Below are 15,928 nucleotides of genomic sequence, written 5' to 3' on the forward strand. Positions count from 1 at the left end.
TTATTCTCTTTTCCACACAAATGTATTTGCATAAAGAAGTGTAATACTTGCAATGCTTCATTTCACTAACTGGCTTATTGTTAATGTGCTAGAGTGCTCGGTTCCTGAGTTCGTTTGGCTAGAACACTTTTGTGTGTATGGATAATCCATAAAATCGGGTGCATCATATCTCTGAGTCTCTGAAGGACTCCCATTATAGCCTAAACCCTTTAGCCCAGCAAACACAGAAATGGCTTGATCTGGCAATATGCACTGAAGCTCTACAAGCCAGGAGTCTTTTCCTGGTAAATACGGAAAATTTTAGACTTGAGATCTGCTACTGGCTCCAATTTTGCTCAGTGCTATCAAAATAGAGACTCTGTGGTTGGGATTTCTTTCTCTTCACTTTTATCAAGGCAGGTTTTCCACAGCTAAGAGCTGCCATTCAGCTCATCTAATGTACCTGAATGGAGGAGGTTCACACAACGAGCTTATATTAGGCATCTAACTTTTAGCCAACTAGAGCTAGAGAACATGTATCTTTCTCTTAGAAAGAATTCCTGAGGAGTGTCTGAGCATGCAGCTGTAGCAGTGCTGCAGCACAGATGTCTGTCTGTGAAGGATGGGGCATCAAAATCCTTGGGCGTTCAGTAAGACAAAAGGTCCAGATACAGGTCTTGTTCATACTGAAGATGATAATTGCTTTGAAGTGTGTCATCTTTACTTATTTATGCCAATGACAACTCCTGGCCACTGGGATAAACAGGAGTAACCATAAAATGACTTGAGATTACACCAACCAAAATCATCCCTGTTAGGACTATTCTGTACACTTAGCGTCTCCACACATTTGCATGGTTTGTTACAATCACATTCATGCTTTCATAAAGCTGAGAGCACGAAAACTGCTTCCAGGAACCGGCAATAGCGAGGCCAGGCTAAATACACTCTGAGTTGCTAGAGCTGTGTGCAGGAGTTCTTAGATTTCACAGCTGGGTACTTCTAGCAAATTGTACTCCTTTCTGTGCATGGTCCTGAAGGATTTCCCAATAAATGCATAGATGTAGTTCTTGCATGTCTGGCAAACCCTTCCTGTACACTTGCCAAGTTTTAAAGGGCAAGGAATCAACAGCTGATAATTTATGCCAGGAACCTACAATGATCCAAAGTCACCCCTCGTGTAATTCTGGTAAAGCCAGCAGAGTTCCAGGGGAGAAGTTGTTGGCTTAGCAAAGTAAATTTTCACTGACATTTGAGGAATAGACAGTATCAATTAAAGCAGAGCTAATTATTGCTACTATTATTTGCATTGCAGTAGTTCCCAGAGGCTTTTAACAGGATTACAGCCTTCTGGTACAAGGAGTTCTTAGGAATGTAAGCTCTGATCTGGAAGTTCATGTACGACAGCTGACATTTGGTACCTGTGCACATCTCTACATTCAGTGAGGCTCCATAGAGCATGGGGCTTTACTCACAGGTACGGGCCACCAGAATCTGGGCCACAGAAGTTGCTTGTCCTGCTCTGAGGTTTGCCTGGAGCCATCATGTGTCCTTCTGCTCTTCACAGAGTGGAAGGGGTCAGCCCTTCCCAAAACTCTGCATTTAGGCAAGGCCAACAATACCATACCTTGGCTCCTTGTCAGAAAACCTCAGGAAACACTCCAAACCTTTCCTTATTCTGATATGTTTTTCACGGGGTACCACTCCCTTTGCCTAAGAATGAGGCATCTTAGATGTTTTCCACTACATTCTGAGCCATTTTTGAAAGGAAGGACTGCCTTATGTTTGTCAGCTTCACCCTGAAACAAAGCAAAGCTTAGTCAGTAAGACTTCCAGTATCCAGATTGGGACAAAAACCCAAGACCTGTTTAATGTCCGATTTGCACAAACTCATCCAAAGACAAGTGCTTAACTTTGAATGAAATATGGTGACTCGGAGTTTGATGTCACCTTGTGAGGTTCATCACAAGAAGGTTATGAGCCAAAGCCACAACTGGACCAGCCATGGACCAGCTGCTCCACCTGCCTCAGCCAGCCTGCCTTGCTATGAAAACTCGGTCTGGTTTTGCCAGATTGAGAGGGACTAGAATAAAAGCTAACTGTGAATAGAATAAAAGGTAACTGTGGTTGGAAAAGAAGCCAGAAGCACATTTTCTCTAGGGAATCAGGAGCTATTTGTTGTCGATAACACTGTTCTTACTACCCTTGTCTTAATTGTAAGTGTTTAACAGAATTAAATTTGGAAGTCTGCTTTACTGGACTTCTGACTGGCGATTTTTAACCATTTGAGTGTGCGTACAAAAATAAATAATAATATAAATAATAATGTTAATAATAAAAATAAACAGAAAAAAAAATGAATGCATTTGCTCAAAAAATTAGCTACTAAGTATTTTGGAAATAAAATGTTAAAACTCCAAACTAGTGTAAATAAAACTGATAGTTACTATTGCAGTGGAAACAGCTTAAAGTAGACAAGTTAGGATACAACAATTTTTACTAAAAGGTTTCAAATAATCAGAAAAAAAGCTTAGTGGTATTCTCCCCTGCTTAGAAAGGGAAATCTGAGGCAGCAGATGTAAGACAACCTGCTCCGGTAATGCAACAAGTGAATACAGAACCAGAATTACAAGTTTCTTGAGTTCTGGCCCAGTTATTTACTTTATCCCCTCACAAGACAACCTGTTGCATTCCCAATTGCAGCTGGATTCGCTTTGGAAGACACATAGGCAAATATATAATTTATGTAGAAATTCCAAAAGTTTATTTAATAAACTGAGGATGATTAGTTCACATAAAGTCATTTTAATTCATGGATTCCACGGGCAGCAGGTATGTTAACCCCCATTTACAGCAAAGACACACGCATGCTTGCATTTTACAGCACAGGTTAGGTAGTATCGAGAAAAAGTTGAAGTTTTTTATAGAGAATCCAGAGCTTCTATTGTTCATGGGATTTGAAAACTCATGAAAAGTCCTGAATGAAGGTGACTAGAGTCACCACATCTGTCTCTGCCATCATAGTTTAGATCCCTGTTCCACACCTGCTGAAGTTCAGACATCTGGGAACAGCCACTTTTTTGTACCAGAGCTGTGCAAAATGGCTGAAGAGTCTGTATATTAACAAACACAATAACTGTGAGCTGTCTTGTTATTCCTCTTTAATATTGGATTGGTGCATTAAGCAAATGGTAACTTGATCTGTGTTTGGACTGTCAGTCATGGAAATCAAATCAGCTATTAAAATGAGCAAAAATACAGAGCATAAAATACTTATAAAACACACTCTTCTACGCATTTGAATGCCACAAAGATGCTCATTGTGAGTATTGCCTGTGTTTAACACTTTATTTCCCAGCCTCAAACAGAAGGAGACAGAGAATTATGACAAGAGAGCTGCGAACTGTACCAGACTGCTGCTGAGACTGGCTGAGTCTCACCCCATGCACTTCTCTGTCCAGCCTTTAAAGGGTCCAGAAAATGCCTTCCCTTGCCTGGAAATTCTTTGGCGTTGCAAACCAGCTACCCAAAGAAAGATGGATACAAAGGAGTGATGGCTGAAATCCTGGCCCCATTGAAATCACCATTTTTTAAATCGTTTATAGTAGTACTATTCACTTACCACCTGCATGTCAGGCAATCAGAACTGGACTGATGGACTGCGTATTAAATACCAGCAAGAATTGCCTACTGATGGTCTCTTTCCTAAATTAAAGTTAAAATTTGGCCGTGAGTTTGTAGGAATATGTAAAGAATAAACCTCTAGCTGTACAGTTGTGAAGAAAGCCTGAAAAATGAGACCAAATGCAATGCTGAGGTAAGTCTGCAGGGAGCTTGGAACAAAGTGACATGAGAACTTCCCTATTCTCATAGCAAGGGTTTAATCAGATAACGGCGATAATTTAAATACTAACATTGCTAATTATTTCCATGAAGATTTGTCCACCTGGGAAAGTTTTGCCATTTACTTGAACTAGTCTTGCTATAGCAGGCTCCATTAAACTGTTTTAGAACAAATTGGGCTTTTCCACAAGTCATGTAACCTAAAAGTTTGTTTCATATCAAGGCACAATTTTATACTGCGTTTAACCCGCTCTGTGCAGAATGTCACAAGTCCTGATTCCCCCGTTAAGAGGAAAATCAGTAAGTAAAACGCAGGAAGGAAACTCAAAAGGAAAACTATTTTTGGTGTATTACTTTGAGAAGGAGAGAGGGAACTCACAGCAAAGCAGCCAGGAGGGAAGTGCTTTGAGAAAGGGCTGGCAGGACTTTTAGCTTGCAGTGAAACTGGATTTAGCATGTCATGACACTGAGCCTGCGAAGTATGTACCCAGGTGGGGCTTGAGTGGAGAAGCAAGAACCACATGGCCTGAACTATTTTAGTTTAGTTTAGTTTATGCAAGTGTTAATTCCCCTGCACACTCAAAAAGATGGGAAAAGCGCAGATCCACCTAACATAGCCCAAAACACCCCTTTCATGGTGTATTTTAATCCCATTAACTCACGAGGCTTTTTTTTTTTTTTTCCCACAGGAGAGCTGAAGCTGAGGGTTCAAGCTGGACCTATGACCTGCTGGAGCCTCCGCGCAGCGCAGCCCAGTGTGAGCTGGGCATTCGCAAGCAGCCTTCAACTTTGGCAAGAGACACAGAATCACGGACTCAGATCCCGCCAGGGGAGCGTGGGAGCGCTGACAAGTTGCGCCTCTTTCTCCCGTTCCCGCTGTGCCCCGGTCAGGTAGCGCCACCGCAGCCGCGCCCTCAGGGCCGGCGGGCCCGCTCCCCTGTGAGAGGGAGGCAAGGCCCCGGACTCCCCGCAAGGACGCTGGAGCAGGTCGCGGAACCGCTCGGGAACAGCTCCACAGCCCTTCCCCAGCGCGGCCGCGCACCCCGCGGGCCCAAGGCCCGAGAGAGCCCCGGCACTGCCCGGCCCGGCCGCCACCCCGCCCTCACGGTACCGGCGGTACCGGCCGCCCCCGCGCGCCTGCGCGCTCCCGACGCCGCGCGGTGGCACGTGCCCCGCCGCGGCGCACGCGCACTCCCGCGCAGCCCGCCCGGCCGGCGCCGCCGGGAGGAGCCCTCTGGGCGCATGCGCAAAGAGCGATGACGCGCGCCGGCGTGCGGGGCGCCCGGGCTCCGGCCAACCAACCAGCGGCGGCCGCTGCTCGCCCTCCCCGCGAGGGAGGGATCGGTCCGCCGCCGTCCCATGATGCAGCGCGGGGGCGGTGGCGACAGTGACGGTGGCGGCGGCCGCCATGTTGTGGTAGTTTGTTGTTCTCCTGCGGTGAGTGCGTGCGGAGGGCCGGCGGGAGGGGGAGCCGCCGGGCGCTGAATCCGAGCCCTTCCCCGTCCCCCCGCACCCCGTCGCTCCTGGGGGCGGCACGGGGTCGCTGCCGGGAGCCGCCGCCGCCGCCTGGGCAAGGCGAAGAGCCATGGCTGCCGCCCTGGGAGGAGGCGCAGGTGGGTGTCGCGGCCCCAAAGGGCTTCGCCTGGGGACGCGCGGGGGGCTCTGGGCCCCAGGGCCTCGCCTGGGGAAGCGGGGCCTGTCCGGGGCGGAGCGGCCGGCGGGGCTGAGGGGAGCCGGGGGCTGCGGGGCCTTCCCGGGGCGGTGGCGCCGCTCCCTCTGAGTCCCGCCTGGGCGGGGGCGGCGAGTTTGGCGTTCTCGGGGGTGCGGAGCGGGTGGGCCCCGCGCTCCCGGCGGGCAGTAGGAGCCCCGCGGGCACCGCTAGGCCTCAGGGGCTCCTCTCTTGTTAGTGGGAGTCGGCGTCGTGCGGCGATGGGAACTGTTGGCTCTCCATGGCCGGGGCAGGGCCGGGAAGGGGCAGCAGCTTCGTCACTTTCCGCTGGTGCGGGGCTTCTGGTGGCATGGATGTGTTTATTTAGAGACATTCACAGAATCACGGAATGTTAGGAATTGGAAGGGACCTCAAAAGATCATCCAGTCCAGTCCCCCGCCGGAGCAGGAACACCCAGATGAGGTTACACAGGAAGGTGTCCAGGCGGGTTTGAATGTCTGCAGAGAAGGACACTCCACAACCTCCCTGGGCAGCCTGTTCCAGGCTCTGCCACCCTCACTGTGAAGAAGTTTCTTCTCAAATTGAAATGGAACCTCCTGTGTTCCAGTTTATACCCATTGCCCCTTGTCTTACCATTGGTTGTCACCGAGAAGAGCCTGGTTCCATCCTCGTGACACTCACCCTTTACATATTTCATTCCCATAGTTTTTACAGCTACAGTATGTGATGTGTTTGAACAGTTTACCTCACATCTGGGGAACAGCTATAATTTATTTTACAGACTGCCCAGAAGCAGAAAGTATCACTTGGGAAGTGTAAAATGAAGCCAGTGCTTGACCTCAGGCCTCTCAGTCGGGCATCTGCTCTTCGTGGCTAAGGACACTTCTCGCAGCGTTTTAAATGACAATTCAAAACCTTCTATGGTTCTGATTATTAAGCAACTTTTAAAATGGGAATGCATGAATGATTAAAAGAGAGACTTGCAGGGGACATGCTGGGGTCTTCAAATAGTTGAAGGAAATGTCTGGGTTTGGTGCTATAGGCCTTGCTTTCACTAGGAGTAAGAGTTTTGATAAAGACTGGTCAGAGTTGTCAGTTGATGCACGTGTCGTCATCTGTACAAAGGTTTGTAGTGGTTTTAGTCACTCTTTTTCCTGTGAGTAGATGTCGGGGAGTATAGTTTGGCTTGTCCTTGTGATCATTCACTTAAGTGGTCAGACTGTTCACCATTGTTAGCTTAATTAGTACCGAAGTACATGAACACAATTAAGTGTCTTACTAAAGGTAAAAGTTACAAATAAATTCACAAATTAGAGGAGTTGAGGAGTTTGGGAAGAGGGCTAGGAAGGGCAGCACTGATTGGTAAAACAGCAAATTTTTAATCATTGTTTTAATGGCGCAAAATGTATTGCAATGTTTAAGTTATTTTGCAGAAAACTTTGTGCCAGTTTCTGTGGTTCGGATTAGTTATTTGTGATGTGGAAGTGCACTTTGCCTGCATGTTCTGTCTCTGGAAGTTTTTTCCTAGTATTATGAGGACAGAGGAAAAAAAGTGTCAGTTTTGAAGCAGTTTAGTTTTTGTGTCTAAAACTGCTGCAAATTGAATGAGCATGTTTTCGCATACAAAGTTGTATGCAACAGACAACCTTCAACTAAGTGGTGAAATTGAAGTTTGAAGACTCGTCTTTTTTGTTTTGGAGTACTGTTTGCATATAACTGTGAATTAGGATCGCTTTGTACTAAGTCGGCACAAGCAGTTGTTTGTTCAGCGTTAACGCTGTGCTCATCAATAAATGGTGGCCAATTAAATATGATCCTTGCCCCATATAAGCAGAGTTTAGTCTAGATGATCACTGTGCAGCATTTGCCTGAATGAAGAAACCCAGAGGTTTCTGTATGTCTGTGTGACCAGTCAAGGAAAATTCTTGCTTAAATACGCTTTTCAAGTGTTAAATACACTCCTAAAACCCACTTCCAGCAGGGGTATATGCAACTCTCTTTGGAAAGGAGCTGTTATCTAAAGTCAGTAGTGGTAACAAATGGGAAAGGTGTAGAGGATGAAAAGCCCAGTTCTAAGTGGTTATTTGGCTTAAATGTTTTTGGTCTCTTAAAGTTTTAACTGTAGGAACTAACGCTTTGGATTTAGTTTTGTGAATTTTGAGGGAGAGATAACAGCACCTCCGTGTTTTCTTAAAGAAAAAAAATACTGTCTAGTGATTGGTAAAGTAGTACAAAATGGGTTAATTTGACATTTCAGGATAACAGCTGACAAAATAAGATAGTTGTGGCTTGAAGATGCAGATTAAAGTTAAAATCTTCTGTAAGGACATGATGCCGGACATGTGAAATGGCTGTGTTTGCTGAACATTTAAGTATATTTGATGGGATGGAAGGTGATTTTTCTGTTCGACAGCACATGTAGACTCTGGTCACTTACAATTTTTTAAGCTCTTGGGAAATATTCGCTTGATTAATAAGAATAAAGTATTCATATGCCCTTTGGTGACCAGACACTTGCATTGGTGCAGCTGAGCTTTCTAAGGATGAAGCGAAAGGCTTTTCTGGTGACAGGTCTCACAAACATAAGCTCCCAAGTTTTCAAGTGGTGATCTGTGAGGTCTCGGAGTGATTCACAGCTTCATAGTGTTTCACAAGTTTTTCTGCTATGCAACCTGATTCAACTTGCTTCAAATTTTAGAATGGCTTTATTGAAACATGGAAGTTCAGGGTGGGTGTGCTAGTGGTGATGAGGGACTTTGAGGGCTTGTAGTTGCTCATTAGTCTGTTGATATGGTTAAGACAATGGTTACCAAACTTTTGATTCTAGCTTTCATATGAAAACAGAACAAGAGGAAACACGTTAAATGTTGAGTAACATGGTCTTACTTAAAGGGTGGCTACCAAGAGGACAGAGGCGCTCTCTTCACAAGGAGCTATGTGGAGAAGACAAGGGGAAACGGCTACAAGTTGTACCAGGAAAGGCTTCGCTCATACAAGAAAGACTTTTTTTACAGTGAGAACAGTCAGTCACTGGAACAACCTTCCCAGGGACATAGAATCATAGAATCATTTTGGTTGGAAGAGACCCTTAGGATCATCGAGTCCAACCATAACCTAACTCTAGCACTAAACCATGTCCCTAAGAACCTCATCTAAATGCCTTTTAAACTCCTCCAGGGATGGTGACTCCACCACTGCCCTGGGCAGCCTGTTCCAATGCCTGACAACCCTTTCTGTGAAGAATTTTTTCCTGATATCCAATGTAAACCTCCCCTGGTGCAACTTGAGGCCATTTCCTCTTGTCCTATCACTTGCTCCATCATTTGAGGTTTTCAAGATCCGGTTGGACATGGTGCTAGATAATTTATCTCATCTAGGCTCCCCTTCCCATGAAAGGTTGGACCAGACAGTCTTTCGAGGTCCCTTCTACCTGAGCTGTTCTAGAATTTAGTGATCATCTGCTTATAGTGTAACATAACAACTGTGTTGTATAGATGCGGAAATCTTGATGTGTACTGCAATCAATTTACAGCTAGATTTTAAAGTTATTTAGGGAGAGATGGTTGCAGGGTAAACAAGAAACCATCACTAAAACAAAGCAAGGAACACTTCTTATCTCAGTTGTCTGCCATACTGAAGCAAGGGGAAATTATTGTAGGTTTTCCTCTGTCAGATTAATTAACTTCTGATGAACTTCAGTATAGTCATCATTGGGGTGCAAATCATGACAGTGAATGGGATGGAGGAGGAGCTGAATGTACGTCTACCTCATATTCTTGCTGGAAGTCCCATATCAAGAGTAACTGAATGGATATTTCTTTACCTTGGAGACTGTTACGTTATTCCTCCAGCTTGAAGTTAAGCTGTTATCAATTTAATTTCATTTTAATCTGAGGGCTGCTGTTACACTCTCAGCAGTGTAGTGGCTTTAAAAACCTCTTGTGAAGCTGTTGGTAAAGATTGGAAAAAAGCTTACATTGCTAGCACAGCAAGCCTTCCTCTGTGTTGTGGGTCACTCTCCCATTCAAGGATGTAGTAAAAATTCTCCAGTCTGACAAATTAATTTGAATTTATTGTGCTTCACACTATTCAACAGTAGTATACAGGGACTGGAAATAGATTTCTGCATTTCTGTCTAGATGAAAGTGGCTGGAGTGCTGGCTGTGTTTTGGTCTCTGGGTACTGCATCCTACTTTGTTATGTGGACTGATGCAAATGGTCACTATAACTTAAAAGTTTTATTGGAATGTGCACACACTAAAACTTCTCTAAGTGTCAAAGGCCTATAGGGTTTACAGTCCATGAAATACATATATATGATCATGGGCTGTTGTACCAGCTAAGGACTAGTGCCAGAAAACATTGCTACTTGAGTGAGCTTGGGGCAGGCAGTTTTGCTTTAAAGCATGGCAGTTTTTAGTCTCTGTGCTTCTTTGACAAGCATTCACTAAAAGTCATGTTTTTCTGAATGTTCTCTCATTTCAGGTCATCTAAATTAAACATAGCCATAGTATAACTTTTTTAATGCAAAAGCCAAGCCATGCTTTATTGCATCAAACATGAAACCTCAGATTTTAGCTCATACAGAACTTGTTTTCCAGAATAATTTAAGGTGATGGTTGTCACTGACTTGACCAGAAATACCTCCAAGTAAGTAATGTGATTGGTCATGTAAATTCTGCTGTAATGCAGCCTCAGTTTTAACTGTAGCTCCTGGTGGCTGTAAAAGGTGCGGGAGAGTTCTGTGAGAATTACAGTTTCTCAGCAGTGTCCAAAGCCATTTGAGAACTGAGTTAATGTGGATTTCATTTAAACTCTTGGCCTTCATTCACTGTTCAGCATGTTTGTGAGGCAAGGACTATGACACTTTTAAGATGTTTTTCCAAAGCAAATATGTTTTCAAATCCAAGCAGACTTTGGATTTTTTTTTAATACAAAAGACATCAATAAATAAAGGTATTATTTCTTTCAAGCAGTGATTAGAAAGAGAACTTTAGTTCCTGGCAGCATATCATAATTCCTTTCTTGCTTATTGCTAGTGGCTTGCTTTGCATCCTGAAAAACTCTCTAAAAAAAGTTATTTTTGAGAAGGTTAAAAGTACTCCTTTCCTGTAGAAATTAATGTTTTCTGCTTTATTTCTTTGGGGAAGCTAAACATCCTATACGAGTAATTTGGAAAGAAAACATGACATACACTAGTAGAGGGACATATTGTGCAATTGTTACATTGTTATAAATACTTAGTCACTGAATACTTAAGGCTTCTATGAGTAATTGTTTACCAATATAACATTCCCATGATGTCTGTCCCTGAAAAAATAAACTGTGTTTGTGTGTGGTGTATTTGTGTACATGTGTTCTTGTGCATAATGTGGTACTAGGAGTGGATGTGATTTTTATGGTGGGGTAGAGAGCTTGAATATCTGTAATAAATGGGACCAGACTGTAGCGTGCTTTGTAATGTGTTAGGTTTGCATCACAGGCTCCGGTTCATGAGTTCTCTTCACCTTGTGCTTTTACTGGTAGATGCTACTGCAGTTTATCAGTTTTCATTCGACTGGTTAATAGCACAGTTACATTGCCAGCCTGTGTTTTAGACATGGCTGTTCCTCGTGAAACCTATTATTTTTCTGTATCGCATAGAAAGACATACTAAAATTCACTTCACTGTTGGGCAGAAACATAAGTCTGTTTTTAAATGGTATACTCAATTCCTGAAAATCAAGGCTTTACAATACCTATGTCTTGTGTAAACTTTTGCAATGAAATATGAAGAAAAATATTCTGTAGAAATAAACTATTACATAAAGATAACCTGGTAAGCTGTTTTTGATCTGGAGGCTTGTGCTTCAAATTCTGTCAAGTTATCATGTTGAGTGTTTTAAATAGGGTACCAGGGAATGGGACAGATGAAGATGGATTTGTTCAGCATTAAATGTAAGCGTGGAGAAGTTGCATTTTTTCATGTGGTGAATTACTTTTATTCTCTAGGGTTTTTTGTTTGGTTTTTTTCTTTCTTTGTTTGTTTGTTTTTTTAATAGCTTCCTTACTTGTTCTGCCCAAAAGCAGTGCATCTTAGTTACTTTATTAAAAGATGTGTTGGGTAAACAGTGCATAATACTTTTTTATTTCTTGAACTATTGGATCAGTGTGGCACCTCCATCTTGTTTTGGATAAGGAGAGATCTTTCATGTTTTTTCCATGCCTAAAACTAATAGTATGTTTGGTATTCACAATAGTGTTACATTGAAGCAAACTGAAATACAAAATTTGGAACTATTAAGCTTTATGAGACAACATGTGGTTAGTGTTCAAGGCAGTGTGCAGGTGTATTTCTGGGAAGATGAACGATGCCATCATCAAATGTTTTTCCTTGTCAAGAAGTCTTGGCCATCTTGTTGCAGTAATACACTCCATCTTAGCAACAGTTGCTATGTAGGATTACCTTTTTTGGCTATGTTGGTACCATTTTAAGACGTTGTGAGCTCTGCAGTGTTCCTGCTGATTCACATCCTACGCGTGTGAGACTTGACTCTGTAGCTTAGGAGTCCCATTTTACATAGAAAAATGATGAATGAAGGTTTTGTTGAAAGGTTGTCCACAGAGTTAGAAGCTACCGCTAGCATAGCCAAAGAGGAAATGGGGCTTGTTTTTTGTTGATTTGTAGTGTGGCTGACATGTTTTTATTAATCAGAAAAAAGATAACGGTTCTGGGCATATATCATAAAACCCCAAAATAAGCTGTACAGAACAGCCTCTAGCACTGCTGGTGCTACACCAGGGTAAGTATAAAACAAATAAGAACCTTTTAGTGTGGGGAACTGAGTGTGTTTGGCTGTCTTTGTGCTTATTCTGGTTCAGAGCCTTGCGAGGTTGGCTGGTCTAACAAAACAGCCAGCGTTAGTCTCTGCAGCAACCTGCAACTTCTCTGTCGCTTTGATAATGGCTATTTCTGAGAGCTGCAGTAGGAAGAGCCAAGTGGTGGATTATTTCTTTAGTTTTCCTGTATAACTGTTCTGTCCTGCTTCCTTATCCAGTTAGTGCTTTTTTGGTATTTGATAGGTCTTAGTTTTATTTTCCTTCTAGTGCTGCCTGGAAGTTAGAGAGGAGGCTTAGTGCATTTAGTGATCACCTGTCAGAATCTTCCAGATGATACCCAGCTAATGCACACACATCTCAGTGAGCTTTGCCGTGGGAGCCTTGGGTAGAAATGAGGAGCCGCAGCTATTGTGTTGCATGTCTTGGCAACAGTTACTGTGTACTACTGCACTGACACTGCTGGAAGAAATACAAAACCTCTTCCAACTCCTACGACAGACATTTTCCTGCTTAAAAAGCTTAGCATCATGGATCTCCCGCCCCTCTCATTTTTTTTCTTCTCACCTCCCGCACAGTGGTACTGAGAATTATATTAAAAAAGAAAAAAAGGTTTGGCTGTTGCTCTCAGTGGTTTTGCGCTCTGCTGATGCTGAGTGTTCCTCTTTTTGTGCAAGTTAATGTTTTACAGACACTTAACCACACTTGACGCAAACATTGACTTGTAAGAGTTTCTCAAGGAGAAACATCCGCAGATGTTATGCTGCTTGTTGTTTACTGTTTTTTTTTTCCAAATGTAAAGGCCTAGACAGGTAGAAGAAAAATGAAAATATGTGTAGTTTCAGAAATGGAAAAAAAATGGTGCCTCAGTGAGGTTTGCTAGTTATCCCATTGCGCTGCAGGTGTCCAGTTCAGTGCTTGCTATCTCACAGTGAACCTGGCAATAAACGCTATTTGTAGATGTGTGACTGTTGTGACCCCCTTTTCTAAAGGAAAGCTGCAACCTGTTCAGGGCTCTGACAACACAACGTCAAAATTGTTGTGCTCATTGTCAGCATCAGCTGTCACAGAACATATGAGCATAAAAAGGAATAACTGGCTCCCTCTGTCCCAGACATCTTTATGTCATAAGTGTATGAGATGGGGAGAGAAGAGATGAGAACAGGGTGGTGGTGGGGGCATTTGTGGTCCAATTCTTATAAGTTGCAGTCACCACACACAGTCTGAGTCATTTTTGAGGCTTTCGTATGCGTCCTGCTAGAGGGGACTTGTGAAAAGGGCTTTGCATGGATGTAATTCAGCTTTGGATTTTGGTAGGAGTTGCTCATAAATAAGAAATAGGATGTGAGAAATTTGGAGGGTTGGAAGAGCTGGAGGGGTGGATATTTGTGATGTCGGCTAGGTGGAGGTCCTGTTCGACACTATAAACTTGGCAGGAAATTGAACCCTCTTGGTGGTGTTTCTTCAGTAGCAGTACTACTAAGTCGGAGCACTTTTATAGCCATGAAACTTAGCTATCTGGCCTGGAAAAGTATTATGAATTATACTGAAGCATGTTGCTTTTTTTGTTGTAGAGAGATCTCAACAGAGAAAAAGGATTTGGCACGTAACTTTATGTTGTCTAGATTTAAACCTGGCTGATGTGAAAGTCCATCTGTGTAAGAATTGTGTGCTGAAGATCTAAGAGCTTGTCTTCAAGTGGTGTTGGTATATAATACAGCTCTCTGTAGTTCTGAAAGCGGTGCCTGGCATGAAAAAGTATGATACCTTTCAAGCAAGCAGGCATAGCTTAAAAAGAAGTTACTGTCTTCCTGGTGGTGGTCGTTGTCTTGAGCTGTGTTAGTCAGGATGTGGACACTCGTAATTTGCGTTGCTGCAAAACCAGTCATGTTACATTAAAAAAAATAATCTTTGGAGGTGGTCGCATCAAGTCAGTGGATTACTGCGATCCAGCTGTAGGAACAATGACAGTGCAGGATATTTGTGCCCTTCAAATGGCAGTGCACTAAGATAATCACTGCAGCATGGTTTTGAATGATGGTAAGAAGAGCAAGGTGACATTTTTTTCAGCAACCACAAAATTGGATAATTTAGTGTTCAAGAAAAAGATAGGAAACGCTTGTTTATCTGTCTGGCTTTCCCCTGTGGGTGGAATAGAAATTGGAATTGAAAGAGGTTGCAACATGTAGATGTTTGAGCAGAGAAATGTAAAACAACTGTTTGTTTCAATGGTGTTAGCCCATCTAAATTACTTTAAATATAGAAGATTAGTTAAAAAAGAAAAGTATCTGTAGGCAATAAACAGGGGAACCTGATCAAGGGGAATTGTTTTTACCTACTGTTTCAAAACAAAAGTTGCCACACTTGAATTGTGTTGCATTGTAATTCATATTGAGCAGTCTTATTTTCGTAGCTATTTATAATTGAAATTTCTGATTTGAAAGCTCTTAATTTAGTGACATTGCAAGAACTGAATTTTTCTGTTTTTATTGTTTTTGCCTTCTTTTACCTCTGGTCACTAACACACCTGTATTTTGATTATATGAAGTAACAAGTGAATAGGTTTATCATTGCATGTGTGGAATATTCACTGAAGGAATCTGGGTGGAGTTTAAAAAGCTGCAGATAGATTTGATTAAAATCATTGATTAAAAACCAAACAAACCAATCAAAACCACCACCACCACAACAACAAAAACTAACACCATTTCCCACCCCCCCAAGAAAAAAACACCAAACAAACCCAAACAACCAAACCAACAAACAAAAACCAACCCTAAAAAACCACTACCAGTTGATCCTTGGTGTTGTACTTGGTCAAAGAGTTCGGTCCAAGTAGAGTCAGGAGAATGACTGGATATGTGGCAGTTTAGCATTCACCAATTCAGATTGTAATGGAAGGACAGGATTGTATTTTGCAGACCATTAAACTGCAGCCAGTTGCCCTATGTGTTGACCATAACTTCTATTTGTGCACTTGTTTGATTCTTATAAAAGTTATTAAAATGTGTGCAAAGATGCTAATTCCAGGTGCGCATTTTCTATTGGGCTGTAGCCACAGGATGGGAGAGTGAGGGTTGAGTGTTTCTGAAGGTATGTGCTTCTGGTTTACAGATGACATCTGGATGTCTGAACAGAGCGGATGAGCTTTGCATTTCTTTTGTAGATAAATGGAAGCTTTTTTAAGTAGCAAAACTGTCATTTGCAAACCAAGCTATGCAAGAGTAATTTGTGCTTTGATTGGCTAGAGCAAGGGTACTTGTTGAAATATATGGAGCACTGGTTTTATCTTGGAAGGCATGTGCATGCTTGTGTACACAGTGTAACCTGCTTCAGTGACTTCTATTATTTTTAATGCCCCAGTTGAGGTAATTGATGGTATATCACACCTGACTTCCCTCTTCAGTTTTGGATTGCTGGTACCATCCTTTCTTGTGCTGACTTGAGGTTTTCTCCTGTTTTCAAAGTGCCTTTGCAGGCTCAGTGTGGGTAGATGAGCTTGTGGCCCCCAAGGCAAACAGAAATCTGGCAGGTGTTGTTCCCTTCACCTCCATTCCACCTCGGTTTCATACATTTCTGGGGAGCTTCTGTCTCTGGGATGATCTTTGTTGGCAACATTTT

At 42.8% G+C, this 15,928-nt stretch overlaps 1 protein-coding gene across 6 annotated transcripts in view; it reads left to right on the top strand.

The window, feature by feature from the left end:
* The first annotated feature begins 5,324 nt into the window (after positions 1-5,324).
* Positions 5,325-15,928, top strand: part of RBM33 (RNA binding motif protein 33) — a 100,089-nt gene continuing 89,485 nt past the window's right edge. For all 6 annotated transcript variants that reach the window (XM_065628251.1, XM_065628252.1, XM_065628254.1 and 3 more), the window contains exon 1: positions 5,325-5,435. In XM_065628251.1, coding sequence (XP_065484323.1) covers positions 5,408-5,435 — 28 coding nt within the window. In that variant the 5' untranslated portion in view covers positions 5,325-5,407. The remainder of the gene's footprint in view (positions 5,436-15,928) is intronic.

The sequence above is a fragment of the Caloenas nicobarica genome, chromosome 2, assembly GCF_036013445.1.
Source record: "Caloenas nicobarica isolate bCalNic1 chromosome 2, bCalNic1.hap1, whole genome shotgun sequence".
Taxonomy (NCBI): domain Eukaryota; kingdom Metazoa; phylum Chordata; class Aves; order Columbiformes; family Columbidae; genus Caloenas; species Caloenas nicobarica.